The sequence below is a fragment of the Lampris incognitus genome, chromosome 8, assembly GCF_029633865.1.
Source record: "Lampris incognitus isolate fLamInc1 chromosome 8, fLamInc1.hap2, whole genome shotgun sequence".
Classification (NCBI taxonomy): domain Eukaryota; kingdom Metazoa; phylum Chordata; class Actinopteri; order Lampriformes; family Lampridae; genus Lampris; species Lampris incognitus.
The window spans coordinates 34,570,802-34,589,548 of record NC_079218.1 but is presented as its reverse complement, the minus strand read 5'-3'; the positions used below and the strand labels follow the sequence as shown (position 1 = coordinate 34,589,548).

At 42.2% G+C, this 18,747-nt stretch overlaps 2 protein-coding genes across 4 annotated transcripts in view; both read right to left on the bottom strand.

Annotated features, from left to right (window-relative positions):
* aff4 (AF4/FMR2 family, member 4) overlaps positions 1 to 9,561 on the bottom strand; it is a 60,584-nt gene extending 51,023 nt beyond the window's left edge. Inside the window, exon 1 of the mRNA XM_056284607.1 lies at positions 9,252 to 9,561. The gene's annotated coding sequence lies outside the window, so the exon portion shown is untranslated. The remainder of the gene's footprint in view (positions 1 to 9,251) is intronic.
* A 2,256-nt stretch (positions 9,562 to 11,817) lies between these two features.
* Positions 11,818 to 18,105, bottom strand: zcchc10 (zinc finger, CCHC domain containing 10). Of its 3 annotated transcripts, XM_056285324.1 has the most exons (5): positions 18,064 to 18,105; positions 17,291 to 17,455; positions 15,648 to 15,689; positions 13,086 to 13,345; positions 11,818 to 12,939 (listed from the first exon to the last, which is right to left on the bottom strand). In XM_056285324.1, the coding sequence occupies exons 1-4, from the start codon at positions 18,102 to 18,104 to the stop codon at positions 13,096 to 13,098; spliced, it is 498 nt and encodes a 165-aa protein (XP_056141299.1). In that variant the 5' UTR covers position 18,105; the 3' UTR covers positions 11,818 to 12,939; positions 13,086 to 13,095. The 3 variants fall into 3 exon arrangements, with proteins under 3 accessions (XP_056141299.1, XP_056141297.1, XP_056141300.1); XM_056285322.1 differs by having other exon boundaries at positions 11,818 to 13,345; XM_056285325.1 differs by lacking the exon at positions 15,648 to 15,689 and having other exon boundaries at positions 11,818 to 13,345.
* Between the last annotated feature and the right edge of the window lie 642 nt (positions 18,106 to 18,747).

Genomic DNA, 18,747 nt, shown 5'->3' with positions numbered 1-18,747 from the left:
GGGGAACATAGGACCCTTTTGGGGAAAAGTGGGGAATATAGGGCCCTCTGTATACAAAAAGGTCCGATATTCCCCGGTCTCATACAAAGCGGGGAACATAGGACCCGGGGACTATAGGACCCGGGGAACATAGGGAGGACCCCCAATCAGGTGTCACAAGCTTCTGCTTGATGCATATGACCCACAAATTATCTACTTTTTTCTTTTTCTTTTTTTGCACCCCTCGAGATTTAAATTCCATGTCCCCTGCTTTCAAAAACTCCCCAACAACCAATGGTATATGCTGAAATAGTCTTCAAAGGTATAGGTGTGTGTGTGTGTGTGGGGGGGGGGGGTCAAGTGAAGCCTGAAAAAAACACCAGAAAATTTGAATCACTTCATCTGGACTCAACATGACTACCTGAACTCCCTCATTCACGTCTACACTCAGTCCTACTCACTACACTCTGCCAATGAAAAGAGCCTGGCACTTCCGCCACAACAGGGCCCTAATCACTAGCCAGACTCTTCTGTAGTTCCCCGTTCGTAGAACGAGTTACCAAACTCCATTCGATCTGCTGAGTCACTTACTATCTTTAAGGAGAAACTAAAGACCGAGCTCTTTCACGAACACCTCCACACCTGATGGTATTGATAATAATAAGAAAACACACACACATTTGCTTCTATGCACCCTATGCATTGTCTTTGTGCCCTGCCAGTTGACACCTACTATGTCCTACCGGACTTGAAACCTAGTGTTTTAGCACTTGCATTGTCGCCTCCTGACTAGATCCTTGCTTGTGTTGCATTGTAACTTTTCTAGAATTTCTACATTTGGATTTTTTTAAAAATAAATTTATTTCTGATTTCTCCCAATTTAGTGGCCAATCGATCCCTATTTTAGTTCAAACACCCACCCTCGTACTGCACGCGTTCGCCAACTGCATCTCTGCAGCCGGCAGTCTCAAAGGAGACGCCTCACCACTTTCATGACAAGGCGACTCCAGGCCGAACCACTGCTTTTTCCAACACACACAGAGACGCATTCATGTGACGAACACAAGCCCACTCCGCCCCCCTCCCGAAGACAGCGTTGCCAAGTATTGCTGCTTCATTGAGTCCAGCCATAGTCGGATCTGACGAGATCGGGGTGCGAACCCTGGTCCCCAGTGGGCAACTGCATCGACACAAAGCCAATGCTTAGACCACTACACCACCGTGGATCCTACACCTGGATTACTGAGCATGCATCGAGACACTAAAAAAATAGTCTGCAGCAACTGGGCTCCGACACACCAATTTCACCATGTGCAAGGAGTTAATGTTACCAAAAAAAATAAATCTGAATTTGCTTGAAACTTAAGATATTCAATAAAAGCATTTTAAAATGTTTCCATACATTTTATTAAGATAATCAGGATAATGTAATCCGGTCTGAAACTAATCTGGCCAAATGAAATCGTTAAAATGTTACTAAGGTAACATTGAACATTCCAATGCAAATTCTTCCACCTCTCTCCCTGCTGCCTAATACCACTCCACTAATTCCCTCCCACATCACTCTTCAGCCCCTTACACTCATGTATAACCAGGAAATGTCAAAGCAAGACTCATGAAACTTGTATCATAGTTTATAATCCATCCGTGTAAAAAAAATTTTTTTTGAACCAATCTTTTAGTTAAACCAATATTGTTCAAGTGAAACAGTCATTTTCAGTCGGTCTTGTTGATTTTTACGGTTAGGGTTACAACCACAAGCAACCAGCTAGGCAGGGCAGACGCGAATTGATCGTGTACATGCATCTGCATTTATAGAGCAGCCAATAGGAACACCCTCTCTCTGAAATTACTCGCGATTGGTTAAAACTGTGTCCTGGGCTAGATTTTTTTTTTTAAAGCCTGAATACAGAGCCAAGAGACGTACAAAACTAGTTTTCGCTCAAAACATTTGAATTACAATATGCTGAAAAGTTGTGGAATTTTTGCCCAAAACAAATTACCTTCCCCAGCTTTAAAGCCGCATCTCAATTGACAACTGAAGCTCAAAAATACATGTTTAAATAGAACCACACCCAAATATTTGACAAGGTAAGTGAGTACAGTGAAGTTCCATTTCTTTTTTCTATAAACTTATTTCTGATTTTCCCTTTTTTTTTCACCCAATTTAGTGGCCAATCGATCCCTATTTTAGTTCAAACACCCACCCTCGTACTGCATGCGTTCGCCAACTGCATCTCTCCGGCCGGCAGTCTCGAAGAAGACGCCTCCCCACTTTTGTGACAAGGCGAATCCAGGCCGAACCACTGCTTTTTCCGACACACACAGAGACACATTCATGTGACGTTAAGTTCTATTTCTGATAATAAAATTGCCATTTGCATTTTCTAACTTTGTGGCTTGTTACAGTCCTATGTTTTGTAATGTTGTTCAAGATGACCACAATTAATGCAGAACAGTGGAGACAATTTTAAAAGAAAACCAGCAGGAATTGAATTCTCTCTTTCCTTTCTCCTGTGGCAAGCATTACTTATCAATCATTTTCCTCTAAAATTTTGTTAACATAGTTCTGCATACAGTGAGATTGCCAATCACTTAAGACACAATTGTTGAAAAGCAAATGATGATCTTTTCCCCTACATTTGCTTAAAATTGACTGAACATTCTGATGGAAACATGGCCAATGTTTTCTCCTGTGCTGAAACCCCTCTAAATTGAGCTGGTGGCAAGTATCTGCAAACAGTCCTTTGCTAGTCGGCTCACCCTGGGAATGTATGTAGATCAAACCTAACACTAGGCAGCTTAGACTATGTAGCCCAGTGTATGGCATTAGCTTTGTAATCATTCATCTTTATATTGAACTTTGATAGAGCCAAAATCAATAATAATGTAGTAGTGCTTATTTTGAAATCTAGGACATCTTGAAACCTTGAGATAATTATCAAGCTTATCAAACTAAAACAATGCACCTACTTTTCTTCAACATGTATTACTTCATTTTCTGAAAAGGGGAATTACCCTGTTTAAACATTGCTTATGACATTCAGACTATGCATGTGAATTCATACTTAACCCTACAGAAAGACAAAAACCTTAGTAACTTAGCCTATTAACAAAATATCAATTAATGAAATTAAACCCATTGCCCAACTCATTACCTAAAAACTATTAAAGGTTCCTTTTTTGGAAACCAGGCCTCATTAAACATTGTAGGGCATAATTTAGAACCACAAAGACAAAAACTGCCTACCAACACGGGGATCACCGGTTCGAATCCCCGTGTTACTTCTGACTTGGTCGGGGCGTCCCTACAAACACAATTGGCCGTCTCTGCGGGTGGGAAGCCGGATGTAGGTATGTGTCCTGGTCGCTGCACTAGCACCTCCTCTGGTTGGTCAGGGCACCTGTGCAGGTGGGAGAGAGAACTGGGGGGGGGGGGTAGCGTGATCTTCCCACACGCTACATCCCCCTGGCGAAACTCCTCACTGTCAGGTGAAAAGAAGCAGCTGGTGAAACCACATGTATCGGAAGAGGCATGTGGTAGTCTGCAGCCCTCCCCGGATCGGCAGAGGAGCGACCGGGATGGCTCAGAAAAGTGGGATAATTGGCCGGATACAATTGGGGAGAAAATGAGGGAAAAAAATCTAAAAAACAAAGACAAAAACTTCACTTAATCAGAGTTCTTTCGGAGAATTGATTGTGTGCATGCACCAAAATATTGTTAAGGTCTTGGGGGGGGGGGGGGGGGCTATCCATAATTATCTTGAAGAAATGGCTCAGGAATTTCTATACCATATATGCTATTTTACCCCTATACCAGCCACAGGCTAACTACTTTAACAACAGCTGGAGATATATTTAGGACACTGGAATATATCTGTATCTTTAACCAGCCTACAAATAGAAACATACTAGCCAATACAAACTATACTAAACATGCTGTGCTCCCATAACCAGGAATTTTCACTCCTTTTCTGAAAAAATACAAATAGTGATGGCCAAATTTGTAATTGTTAAGTAGGGTTGAGCAGGGGAAATAACTGTTACATAATTTCACAAACCAAGGTCTATATTGTTGCTACAGAATGCCCAGCCTCAGGAACTTAGGAAAGCCAAGCGTGTTTTTACTGAATAGCTTTTGGGTCATTTTGATTTAAGAGAATAAACTAATTGGCTGCTTCGTCCTTCTGTAACTATTGCTTTTTGTTACCATTCTGAAAATGCAATATATATAATATATAAACACATTTTTCATTCATCAGTGGTATTTTTTGCAGTCACAGAACAAGACTGATGTTAGACCTATTACCAAATTCAAAAATTACAAAATAAAACAATATTCTATGACCAAGACCTATGCCAAATCTGTATTATCACTTATCAGTATAGCCTATAAATGCATCCCCACCTTAGGTAGACCTGTATGCCCACATCAAAGCTTGACTCTAGTTCCAGAGAAACAAAAGCTGATGAACAGATGTGTGAGGTCAGGACACAGCGAACAGCATATTTTTCTGCTGCGTGAGCAACGAGAGAGAGAGAGAGAGAGAGAGAGAGAGAGAGAGAGAGAGGAGAGAGAGAGAGAGAGAGAGAGACTGATGTCCAATTAGGTTTAGCTAATTAAAATGTCTGATTCTGGACTGGCCTTCAAAGAAAACTGGCTCTCCACAAACCACTCCTTAACGGTAGTAGGAACTTGCTGGCAAGATTTGATTACAAAATTAGCCAGACGCAAGTTAGGGAGACCATTAACTCTTAGCAGGGTTGAGTTAAGGGAAAATTCACTGATTTTTTAGCCTTCTCTCTGTCTATCTGTGACAGAGATAGCACATGAAAAACACCTGCAGTTGATGATCGTTTCTGCATCTGAAGCGGCACAAAAACCGTGTTTTTTTTCTGTAAACATAGCTTAGCCAAGAGAATGAGGATGTGCTTTTGAACAGCGTGGTTTTATTTCTTGCCTTGTTTTATGCTCTTTTTTTGCTTAGGTCTGTGTTTTATTGTTTTTAACTTATTTTTATCTGTATTGTTGCTGAGTTTTATTGTTTCCCTGCTTTTAATGTAAAGCATTTTGAGCTGCATTTATGTATGAAAGGTGCTATACAAATAAAGTTTGTTATTATTATCATTATTTTAATACTCTAAAGACACTGTTCAAAAATACATCCTCGTTCTCTCAGTTTAAGCCATGTTTCCAATGGTGGAAATGGTTAGTCTTTCCCACAGCGCCTACATGTACCACAACACTAGCACAGAGGTATTTTACGGATGACGACACAGGAGCAGTGCGTTCTGGTACATGTAGGCGCTGTGGGAAACACTAACCAGGAGAACACCGATTTCTCCTTCAGTACAGTACACACCGAAGACTTTACTGCTTCAATCGACTACATTACTCATCAGTACCAATTGCACATGCACAAAATCATCAGTGAAACGTCCCTTTAAATAGTTCATTTCTAATTAGGGCTGCACAATATATCGAAAATTTACTTTCATCACGACATCAGCATGCGCGATATAAGTATCGCGAAAGACTGCTTGAACCGCGATAAATGGTATATTCACGTGCCATGCATTCACACGCTGCATATCAATATATCTGGCCAATCAGATGGAGCCCTACTGTGGCGGTGGTTAGAGGGTGAGCGTCACGATGGCTGAAGGGGGAGAGATGAGCGCTGAGGAAAAAGGTGGGCGATGAAGAACTCGTGGCTAAAAAGAACAGCACGTCTGTTATTTGGCAATACTTTAGTAGTAGTACTATGCAAGTCATGCCGAACACGTGACGTGGTAACTACCAGCGGAAACACGACTAATCTCCATAGCTTAACTACACAACCACAAAGAACTATACTGATAGTTAAAAAAATCTAGCGTTAGCCAAAGCACAAAAAAAAAATAACGTCAAGTCAAGTAGCAGCAAAAAAGTCCAACAGACTTTAATTCAGAGATTTGCAAGTGTAACTCCTTATGAAAAAACATGCGAGCGCCACAAAGAAATAACGGAGGCCACCGCACCGCGCGGTATTTGGCTAAAGACATGACGCCTGTGAATACAATGAGCAGAGAGGGCTTTGTGAGTCTGATAAACATTGGACCGGAGATACCAGATTCCATCAAGGAATTATTTTTCCCCAAGTCGCCATTCCACAAATGTACGACGCACGTCGGAAGACGGCGAAGTCTGAACTGAGTCGAGTACTATGCGTTGTGTTGACTTTGGTGCCCCCTTCTGGAAAAAGGGCGGTAGTGTCACTTGGCTGATTCCGCCCCAGTAACAACAATAAAATTCTAACAGTTACTCACTCTGCAAAACTGGTAAGACGTGAGTTTTAAATTGAGACTTGCGTAATCATTTATAATATAAACGCCTAGTAGCTGCTTTAAATGGGCCTAGATGTTCTGTTACAGTGATGAAACTATTGCCATGCAACCAAGTTCAATCAAGTCAATCAAGTTGCATTTTATACAGCGCTTCTCTAGCTGCAACAGCCACTCAAAGCGCTTTACATTTCTGGCCAAATCTGAATTTCAGACACCCGTTACAAGCCGTCTGTGCATTGCTACCTATTTCGTATGCGTAAGGCCACCGACATGTGATTTACAACGATTAACTTATTCACATGTGTATTACAAAAAGATTTGGCATGGGCCGTTTTAGACTATTGACATTAAGCAGACCAGTAACAGACCTTAGTCGGTATGCAGATGATGGATTGTCGACAGCGGTGTAATGGTCACCAGAAACTACAAAGTTATTTTCTTGCACCTAACGTTACCATTTCCATTATTACCATGAATGAATCAGGGCCTCTGAATAGCACACAGACTTCGCATATTAACACGGCCGAATGGGTTTCCATGTTAACTGTTCGAATAGATTTAATAATTTCTGCGCATGCCAGGCTAACCACATGCATAAAAATCGGCTGTCACTCAACAAGTCAAACAGACTGACGAATGGATGACGTTGCTGGACCAGTGAGCGACTATTGCAGCAGTGTTGTCAACCAGCACTTGCTACCATCAACGTTACCCTTGGCGGCATTTCTTCATTGTCAATAGAGCGGCTGTAGCCTGGTGCACCCCCCCCCCAATAAAACTATGTTGCTGGAATGGAAATAATGCATTTCATTTTTTTATTCAGTGTGCACAGGCTGTTCGTTGTCTGGAATCCATGTTAGCTGCAAACCTAAAGCAGAAAGACATTAAAACTGCATACTTCAATATTTGTTTATTTATCACAAGTCATATCATCATCGCTATATTCAACGACGTTATCGCATGTTTTCCTAATACCGTGCAGCCCTACTTCTAATGCTACAAAAAAGCATCATAAGCAGTAAATAAAGTGAGAAAGAAATAATGAACGCCTGCTGTCTAGATTAAAAAGAACGTTTGGGTGCAAGCTATGGTTTGGCGTTTTTATGGTAGGCCTACTTTTGTTTTTAAATCCATGAAAGTAGATTTCAGCAAAGGAGATGACAAAAGACAAAGAGGCGCTGTTGAAGCTTGACAACAGTGAGACATGGATTGTGCAATTAGTGGTGCACCTCTACTTTATCTGGCCAAGTCCTGATATCTTGTACATTTATCTGGCAAGGTTCAGCCTGGAGCTTGATACTGCTCACTTTCCGAACATCCAGCCAGCAAATAAAATATACTGTGCTATCTCAGCAGGTAATATATCTGTCACGAAAAAAAAGAAGAGTAAAACTGCTGTATACCTCAGCACACAATAGATCCGTCAAAGCCAAGGAAAATATCCATTGCCTCATCTGCATGCAACAGGCAAACATGTCACCATAACGTGTGCCGAGCCAACACTCTTTTGTGGCCAATATTTGATGACAGGGAAAACGGTTATAACCAGCAGGAAGAGAGGACTTCACAGAAAGGTTGTGACATATAAGACTGAGGAGACAGAACAACTGTCATTTGCTTAATGATATCCAAATGCAGCAGAACGTTCAAAAACCAACGAATATGCACACGTGAAAAGTCAACTTACTGAAATACCTTCACTACATGCATCAAAACTAAAGTTCACATAACTGAAACCACAATCCAAAACCTGACAGCAGTTGTTGGAAAGTCCTCAGCCATCTCCTGTAAATGAGTGCATGACTTAAAGGCACCCCACCCCCACCCTTATGTGTCAGACTAGAAAAACAAGCTTGTCACTGTCCATGCCTCATTCGAAAATGAGCTTTCTGCAATTAAATGCAAGTCTTTTGGAATGAATAACTATAACGTTAGACTATACATGGTACTCGTTTGCGTGACCCTCCTCATTGGCACGTAAAATGGCTTCCTGGAGAAGCATTTCAGCTGTCCTTTGGCTACACACATAAGCTATCCCATTTCTATCATGTGAAATGTGACTTTCTTTGCAGCTAGACACCGACCCTGAACAACTGTAGGTCAAGCTAAGCAGCGTGTAGTGTTGATAATAACAATAATTAGTTAAAAAAAAGGACTTGGGACACAAAAACGTAGCGGGGGGGGTACTCAAAAAGTTTGAGGTAGTCAAAAATTGACTTGTTAAGGACAATGGAAACGATTATTAAAACAATTTTACCTATTCTAGTTGTTGAACAAAGTAACTAATAAAGTGACAACCACCTGGTCGTTTTGTTTGTTGTTGGTCACAACACTGGCACCACAGTTCCTAGACAAGCTGAAAATTAATGTCACAAAGGCACCCTATAACCTATACATACACAGCACATCTGTATGAATGATGTACTCAGATGCAATTTCTGATTGTGCTGAAATTATATCCTACAGAATACTTATATTGATAATTGTTAACTTCAGCTCAGTTGGCATCCGGGACATAACAAAAACATCAGACGTCATGTAATGTTGGCTACACGAGCAAAAATGTATTACCCAGTAACATTAATATGTTTCATTGGGCTTGACATACGACAACAAGCGATATAAACTTGATATACGCATGAATAACATCTCCCGTTAATCTTGCACTTGGTATTTACTGTCATCATAAACCCAACTTTACTCATTTAGCGACAAGCTAACATGTTAGCTAACAGGCTAACACTAACCTGTATCTGGGCTTTAACGCTATGTTAACATTAGCCGGCCAGCTCAGCTATTGTGCGGCTGGGCTAACAGGCACATATCTCAAACGCCAAGAAAATTACTGCCTGAAATTTACAATTTACATCGTCAAAACATGACGTTTAGCCACCCAATCGAGACAATCTGTGAATCATGTTTAGAGCGTTAGCACACCCTTTTACCTCTTATTCTTCTTTTTAGGCCCGGACCATTCTAGCTTTTCTTGGACAGCTCTTTTCCCTTTGTCTTTTCCACTTCCAGTTTCACAACAAACGGACTCGGCGAAACGTTGCGACGGCTAAAATGCTACGGACAGTCGGACGGACGTCGTCCCCCTTTTCACATACAGCCGTGAATCGCGCTGAAGACGAGGGAAAATCATTTTGTCTCTCGTTCATTTCATCTTCCTCCGACGGGACCGACTGATAGGTGAGGTGGCTAGGCTAAATCAGCTAGCAGGTACGACAGACGGCATTGGACGCACGGATGGCAGCTGTGATCAGGACTCCGGCGCGTCACGTGACCGCAGCGCCGATACCGTTTTACCCCTTCGGTGGGTGGAGGTGGAGGAAGCGTGTGTGTGTGTGTGGGGGGGGGGGGTGTCGCTGGGGGGCTTTTGGACTTCCTTGTTGGGAGAAGTGCTACTTTTTCAGGATAAATACCGATGAAAAATTGGAAGCACTCACAGTCCCAAGTTTTGAAATCGTCCCCCCTCTCCCGTACAGGCCTGTGCCATGATTTTCACTCCTCTTTTGGGCTTGGTGGTGATAAAATACGAGTTTTACTTTTGCCCTGTTGGATTTTGATGAAAAGGAAAATAACATTAGTCGTTGAATTATATTAGAGGGGAACGGCATTCACTTCACGTATATTCATTCAATTTATGTATTTAGTCGTATTTTCTGAAGAGTGTAGAGCAAAATGTAAAACATTACTTACTTCAACGATTTATTTTTTTTATTCTGGGCCTTGGATGGGACTGAACCCGAAGAGCTATCGGGAAATTGGTAACGAAGTCCGGGTTCCTTGAAATATGCTATACAAAACTAAGTTGTTGATAAAGCCCGATGTTGAATGTTGAGATGCTCAGGGGAAGACGGGGAAACTGAGGTCGTACATTATCCTATCATCCGATCTTTCATCCATCCAGTACCTATACCTGCTTCGAGATTAGGGTCAAAGGGCTGCAGTCTGTCCCAACAGATATTTCGGCTGAAAGTTAGAGAGACAACCTCGACAGGTCGGTCAGTAACAGGGCCGACACACACACCTGCAGGCAAATTAGAGACTGACTTATCATTCTGGCTAGCGCTACTGGGTAATGTGGGCTAATGCCCAGTTCAGTTTAGGCAGGACTAAAACCCCTTACATCGGCCGTGGTGGGTCTATACCTTCTTTCCCCTGGAATGATTTAGTACTATGATGTGATTGTCTGGTAAGTACAATACAACCAGGCCTATGTATGCAGGGGTACAATGAAAATATGCAGGGGGGGGGGTCTTGTGGAGTAGTTTGGGAAACACTGATTAGCCAAAGCATTGAAACCACTTGCCTAATATTGTGTAGCCCCCCCCCCCAAAAAAAAAAACAACTGACCCATCGAGGCATGGACTCTACAAGATCTCTGATGGTGTCCTCTGGTATCTGGCACCAAGACGTTAGCAGCAGATCCTTTAAGGCCTGTAAATTGCAAGGTGGGGCCTCCAGGGTTCGGACTTGTATTTCCAGGCCCAACACATCCCACAGATGCTCTATCGGATTGAGAGCTGGTGAATTTGGAGGCCAAAACAACACCTTGAACTCTTTGTCGTATTTCCTGAAACCATTCCTGAAAAATGTTTGCTGTGTGGTAGGGTGCATTATCCTGCTGAAAGAGGCCACTGCCATCAAGGAATACTGTTGCTATGAAGGGGTGTACATGGTCTGCAAGTGTTTAGGTAGGTGGTATGTGTCAAAGTAACATCCACATGAATGCCAGGACCCGAGGTGTCCCAGCAGAACATTGCCCGGAGCATCGCACTGCCTTGCCTTATTCCCAAGTGCATCCTGGTGCCATCTCTTCCCCAGGTGAACGACGCACACACACCCGGTCATGTAAAAGAAAACGTGATTCACCAGACCAGTTCTGGCACTCGCGTGTCCATGTAGGCACTTTCAACGGTGGACGGGGGTCATCAAGGGGCACTCTGACCGGTCTGCGGCTATCCAGACCCATAGTCAGCAAGCTGCGATGTACCGTGTGTTCTGACACCTCTAGCCAGCATTAACTTTTTCAGCAATTTGAGCTACAGTAGCTCTTCTGTGGGATTGGACCAGACGGGCTAGCCTTCGCTCCCCACGCACATCAACAAGCCTTGGGCGTCCATGAACCTGTCACCGGTTGTCCTTCCTTGGACCACTTTTGGTAGGTACTGACCACTACATACAAGGAACACCCTATAATCCTGCTGTTTCGGAGATGCTCTGACCCAGTCGTCTAGCCATCATACTAAGTTGGCCCTTGTCAAGGTTGCTCAGCTCCTTACTCTTGCCCATTTTACCTGCTTCCAACACCTCAACTTCACTTGCTGCCTAATATAAACCACCCCTTGACAGGTGCCACTGTAACAAGATAATGTTATTAATTTACCTGTCAGTAGTTTTGTTTTGGCTGATTGTTTTGCATGTTCAGTAAATACATTTAACCCAAATTCTTGATAACACAAAGTAAAAAGTTAAAGCTGCTAGCCCAAGTAGACAATAGTCCCATCATTTTATTTCATTGAAATACTTCAACAAGTTGAACAAAGAGGAGTGCTGGCAATGAAGTCTCCACTTGATTGTAAACTATCAGATCACAAGGCTCAGAAGTCCTTGCACTGCCAAGTTTGAAAGTTACCATGTGAACCACAATAATTTGTTATTCTGCCAGTGCCTTGTTTAATGTTCAGGAAGAGTGACAGTTATTTTGTTTACCTTTTTTGGAGAACGTAATCTGAATTTAATGTGATTGTAAAGCTCGCTGGGACTAAACTGTGATTTTTGGGCTATACAAATCTTTTGACGTGACTTGTCATTTCGTCAGCCATTTTAATTAATATTTGGAATTTATGGCTTGGCCTTCTGCTTGTTTTGCGTATGCCCTCACACATTTGAACCAATCCCAACCACAGCCGATAAGAATTCTCATTTAAATGAACTAACTGCTCCTGCTTTAGGGACATTTTGTGGTTGGACATACCCACGTTTGGCAGTGAAAGAGCCCTCGAGAATTACCACAAAAATGTGATTAAAGCCTTTAAAAAGAAAAGATTTCCTCGGGATTATAAAATTCAAGTATCCAGTGTTTTTGCAGTGAGTGAAATGTAACGTAACATTTTTTTCCTTTCAGTGCAAAACACAGAGCAAATATCCAAAGGCTTTGCAAACAACACAGGACCCAAGTGCCTAATTTTTGCAGTAATACAAGCAGCAGCAACAGCTCGGACTTGAAATACATTCAAATCACAGAACTATTTATTTTTCTTTATTCAAATGTCATTAAAGGTTTCCCTTTGATGTTAAACTCAAGATATATCGTCTTTCATTTCATACTGAACTGTACAGTGTAAGTTTAACTACAAATACAAATTCAAAAGACTACATGAAAAAACTAATTTTGCAGATACTATTTTAAATCCATATCCTCATTTGAATGCTGAACTTGTGGAAGTACCTCATTAATATGCATGTAGGAGGAAAGAAATGTTTAGAAACGGTACATAAAAATGTGGTCATTGTTTTCAACTCTAAACTCACTGAAATCAGTCCTGGCTCATTGTCTCTGCCAAAGTAGTAGGCACCACTGTGTTTACAACCTCAGACCTGTCACATCCATTCTGGTCCTCATCACTGTGATGGATTTAAGTATATTGGTATAGGGGAGAGAAAAAAGGAACACAAAATAAGTTTTGCCATTGCAACGTGTAGGACTGAAATTGAACTGATAGAGGGATAGAAGAAAAAGAAAACACAACAATGTGAAGAGAGCCAGTTACTTCTCCTTTTCTATTTCTTCTTTTTCTTCTTTTTCGGTGGCCCATGATCTGATTCACTGCTACTTCCTGAGTCAGAGTCGGAGCTGTCTGATGATGATGATGATGATGATGAGGAGACCGAAGAGGAGGAAGAGCTGTCATCACTGTCGCTGCTGCTGTCGCTATCATTCGAAGAGGAGCTAGAAGAATCGCTGCTGTCAGATGATGAGTCATCAGAAGAGCTGTCTGAATCACTGCTACTGTCACTGGAGTCTTTAGACCTGAGTTCGGTGGAAGAGAGCATTGGGGGGGGGGGTTAGTTGTAACTAGTAAGTCATGTTATATTCTGCTCTGATACGTGAGACGTGGTACGTGTACGTAAGGGATAGATAAAGGGATATATGACTCAGATACCAGTTGCCATGTTTCCATACAAATACTTTACAAATGTTATGTGTAATTCTAAAAACTGGGGAAAAATGTAAATGTAAATTGGGTGCATTGACTTTCAATGTCTATTCAAGCAAATCAGTTATCTCCTTGTGCACTGTACACAGTGGGTATTTAGATACAGATATCTGATGTGGCTCTTTTCTCTTAGTAATCCTACAATTACTGAGATTTAGGTCAGATTATCGGACGTGAATTGATATTGTATAAGGCTGTAAAAAATAAACACATTTTTGGTACAAATAAAATGCTTTTTTATTAATAGTTATGTGTTCCACTCACTGTACTGTTTATAAGGGTGGGGATACCCACAGTCAGTTGAGACTGAAGAGGTCACTCAGATGAGGGTTCTGCACTTGTTCATTTGTCACTGAAAATACTTCTCAGTTTTAGTAGTGTGGGATTTGAACTTGTACTGGATGAATTTTGCACACAAAGTAATGAGAATACGTGGGGATCACTGGTTTGAGTCCCCATGTTACTTCCGGCTTGGTTGGGCGTCCCTGCAGACACAGTTGGCCGTGTCTGCGGGTGGGAAGCCGGATGCGGGTATGTGTCTTGGTCGCTGCCCTAGCACCTCCTCTGGTCGGTTGGGGCACCTGTTCAGGTGGGAGGGGGAACTGGGGGGAATAGCACGATCCTCCCACGCCCAACCCAGTATCACGCCAAAGCGTGTAATACACCCGCTGGTCCAGCGTGTCAGTGTCACGGTTTGCCTTGCTCAGGCGTGAAAAGTACACGCGTGTATGAAGGTGCAGTGCCAGCAGGGGGCGATGATTAAGAGGTGAAGGTAGGTTAGGGTTAAGGTTAGGGTTAGGGTTGGGTTAGGGTTCTTGTTAGGGTTGGGTTAGGGTTATGGTTACAGTTAGGTTTAGGGTTGGGATAGGGTTATGGTTAGGGTTGGGTTAGGGTTATGGTTGGATTAGGGTTAGGCGAGGGATTTTGGAAAATGCTGTATGCTTCTTTTCCTCTGTGGGGAGTTGCTGGCATTGAGTTAATCATCGCCCCCTGTTGGCACTGCACCTTCATACATGCGTGTACTTTTCACGCCCGAGTGAGGCAAACCGTGACACTGACACGCTGGACCAGTGTGTATATTACACACTTTGGCATGATACCGGGCTGCCCACGCACTACATCCCCCTGGCCAGACCCCTCACTGTCAGGTGAAAAGAGGTGGCTGGCGACTCCACATGTATCGGAGGAGCCATGTGGTGGTCTGCAGCGCTCTCCGGATCGGCAGAGGGGGTGGAGCAGCAATCAGTACGGCTCGGAAGAGTGGGGTAATTGGCCAGATGCAATTGGGGAGAAAAAGGGAGCAAATTAAAAAAAAATTATGAGAATACAGAGCCAAGATATACAAAAAAAACACTGTCTATCAATTCAAGAGTAAATCTATCACCATCTTAAAATGCTGTGATTGCAACCATGTCCAAATCCTCTGTGAATGGCACACATTGCCATTGAAACTCTAGTTAATGCTCATGACAATTTGCACATGAAACCAATCGTTTTCAGTCATTATGCCACTCACTGTATTGTTTATAAGGTTGGGGATACCCACAGCCAGTTGAGACTGAAGAGGTCACTCAGATGAGTGATGAAACGTTTCTCGATGAACCAATTCAACTTTTTTCTCCCCCACTTGTATCCGGCAAATTACCCCGCTCTCCCTCGAACCGTCCAGGTCACTGCTCCACCCCCTCTGCCGATCCGGGGAGGGCTGCAGACTACCACATGCCTCCTCTGATACATGTGGAATCGCCAGGCTTCTTTTCACCTGACAGTGAGGAGTTTGGCCAGGAGGACTTAGCGCGTGGGAGGCTCACGCTATTCCCCCCAGTTCCCCCTCCCCCCGAACAGGCGCCCCGACTGACCAGAGGAGGGGCTAGTGCAACGACCAGCACACATACCCAAATCCGGCTTCCCATCCGCAGACACAGCCAATTGTGTCTGTAGGGACGCCTGACTAAGCCGGAGGTAACACTGGAACTCGATCCCCGTGTCGGTAGGCAATGGAATAGACCGCTACGCTACCCGGATGAGTCACTGAACCAATTCAACTTACTTTGATTTTCTTACCTGGTTTATTGAGCACGCATAAAGAGATTTTCACTTTAAATTGTTACCTACTTCTTTTTGGTTTTCTTTTCAATGGGGCCTTCTCTTTCTGGTCTGCAACAAAGAAATGACAAGCCTAAGGAATTTTGTAATTTGCCAGAAACTTTTACTGTAGTTACACTTCTCTCCTCTAGATGGTAATACAACGCACTGCAAACTTGTTTTTCACTATCCGCTTCAGTTGACCGCTGGATCAGTTTAATTTTATTTTTATTTGGCTCATCAGCGGTCACATTAACACTCAAATTCACTTAAAGCGTTTTTGGTTCTTTAGTATTCTTTGTTTCAGTTAGTTATTCACCTTAGTTCAGAATGAAAATTATTTGGGAAATGAGAAGCCAACGTGTGTCTAGTTGTGATTTAGTCATCCTTCTAGGCCTAAGTGGGAAAAACCCAAGACTTTCTTCAAAAAGTAAAATGAACAATTAATTAATCAATTCTATACCCCCCCCCAGTCCCTATCACTCACACTGAAAACCTACAAGTGTGATTTATACTTACAAACTATACATACTAAAATACTAGATATTGAAAAACTACTGTTGTGGCACAGCTTAGCCTGCACACTGCTTTTGCAAACCAGTAATCAGGTATTTCAGGAATACTAGGAACTCTGTGGCCATCGTTAGAAGTAGGTGAAAACAAGCCAGCTCTGTCAGTGTTTATTTAGAAACCCAAGACTTAAACACTTAAGTCTGATCAGAGATAAAAGGCCTCAGGTGGAGAAAAAAAGGTTGGTAACTCCACATGCATCAAAGGCTGTGTGTGGTAGTCAGCACCATCTCCAACTGCCATTGGGGTTGTACACTGGTAAGACCTTTGCAGAACAGAGAATTGAAAAGGTCAAGTTTGGAGAAAAAATGGAAAAAAACTATTTCTGTCTTTTTGAATGTGTTTTGGCTTGAGAAATGTGTTGAATCTTAGCTTTTTTTTCTCCCTGTTAAAGGGTTTTTTTTAGGGAGTTGTTCCTTATCCAATGCAAGGGTCTACAGACAGGATGTTGTGTTGCTGTAAAGCCCCTTGAGGCAAATTTGTAATTTGTGATATTGGGCTATACAAATAAAATTGACTTGAGGCCTGATTAAAGCTACAATCCTGAATATGTACTCAAACAAATGTCCTTTTTGCTACTTTTTATTGCTGGCCTATTTATGACAATAGCTATTCCACATACATCCAAATCCTGTATGCTTTTGAAATTGTTTACTTTAATGGTTACTGTCTGGTCGGCACATGGTGTTTTACATCTTCGCTAAGCGCCAATTGCAAAGAATGAAGCAGGTGGCAAACAACTTGTTTTGCAGAAGGTATGGCAGGCGGAAAAGGAGCTGACCTGATGACAGCACTGGTGACCTATGAGATTTGGGGTGGTTAAACACCATAATGCCTATCACCACCACAGGCGTCAATTCGTAAACCAAAATTAACAATCTTAAAGACAGTAGCTTTGAATACTCCTGCCCACACTATGAGCCCTGGGTGGTGGTTGTGGTGGTGTTCTCACTTCAACAATTATTTGTGTACGCAACAATCTGATTTTTTTTTCTTCCTTCTGAATCACACTGTTGAAAAACTAAGCACGTTTTGACATGTACAGTCACGTCTGTTCAACTCTGGTGTGGTTTGCCACTGGTCATTTGATGAAGACGCCCTACCCAGGGACACTGTTGTTCTGCTTATTCTCATCTTCTTTAAGTTTCTTCTTCATCTCGGTTGTTCTCGTCGGTCTGTGAAGATATTTCCGCTTTCCTGTGCATTCGTAGGTCCAGTGTCCGAATTCCAAACACTTTTGGCACCGCACATGTTGTTTGTTTGCCTCCCTGTGTGCAATGGGAAACCATTTTTAGTTGTATCCGACAAACCGCTAGAAAAACAAAAATCCCTCCAGCTACTGGGAACAAGCAACGACAAATAGCATATGCATTTAAGTCGATAAGACAATCACTTATCTGAACATAGATGAGCTTAGCGTTGATAAACGACACCGGCATTATGCAGTGTATCAATATCGTTATTCATTATGCACATACACTGTATGGTAAGCTTTTCGACATGTTGGTCTGACCGTCACGTACTACATCGTTGACGCGTTAAGTTTTGGCTAATACGTACAATAATGAAGAAATCAAAGATTCTGGTTTCTTTTGTTGTTGTTTTTTGAAATTGAATACGGTGTGTGACCTACGGTGTGCAACGCATTTTCTCTTTCTTTCTTTATATCGGATAAAGGGAGAAAAAACACTTCGTCACAAACTGTTAAGACCATATGATGTCAACGTTCACCAGTCGTCTCAAAGCTAGTGATGCTTCAGAGAGCGCCATGAGCCAAATCGAAATTATCCATAAGCATGGTGTTTATAATGTAATGCTGTGCAAGAATACATTCTAATTCAAACGACGACACTTTATTTAATTGAAAAACACTTACGCCTGTCTTCGAGCTATAATTCTATGCATGGGAGTCGCCATGTTCCAAGTCACTTTTTCTTCGTTGTCGGTGGGAGCGATCAGTCCTGTTTAGATTTGTTTATTGTCGGCTGACAAACTAGTTTATAGGCGCACTACTGCCCTCAGCTGGACCGGGGTGTGAAGCAGCAGATCCGACAAGAAAGACACTTTCTCTGGACTTCATTCTTTTACAAAATTGATGATGTGACGATATTCATTCATCTCGATGATTTCCCCAACAATGTCATATTAGTTTGTGTTTTGTGTTACTCCTTACAGATTCGGATGCCTTTAAAGACTCCCCTACGCTTTTGCTTACTCTGCAGTCCGCAGGGTTAAAGGCCCATATATGAAAGACCAGGCTTTTATACCATAGCCAGTTAAACAGGCAAGGATAGTGCTGTTTGAAATTAAGTGTTTAAGACATATTATTCGCAGATCTTTGATATTGCTGATAGAATGAGTCAAACTTGCCTTGAAGAGAGCATAATAAAGTAGTTCATCATGTTGAAATGCAGCCATTCGCATTGTTGCTAGGGGATTTGAAATCAATAACACAAGCAGCTTTTCAATTCCAATTTCCTGACATTTTTTCAAAGTTGAGAAAGGGGCAGAGAACACTGATACTGGGGGGTGATTTAATCCTTTAAATCACATTAAATCA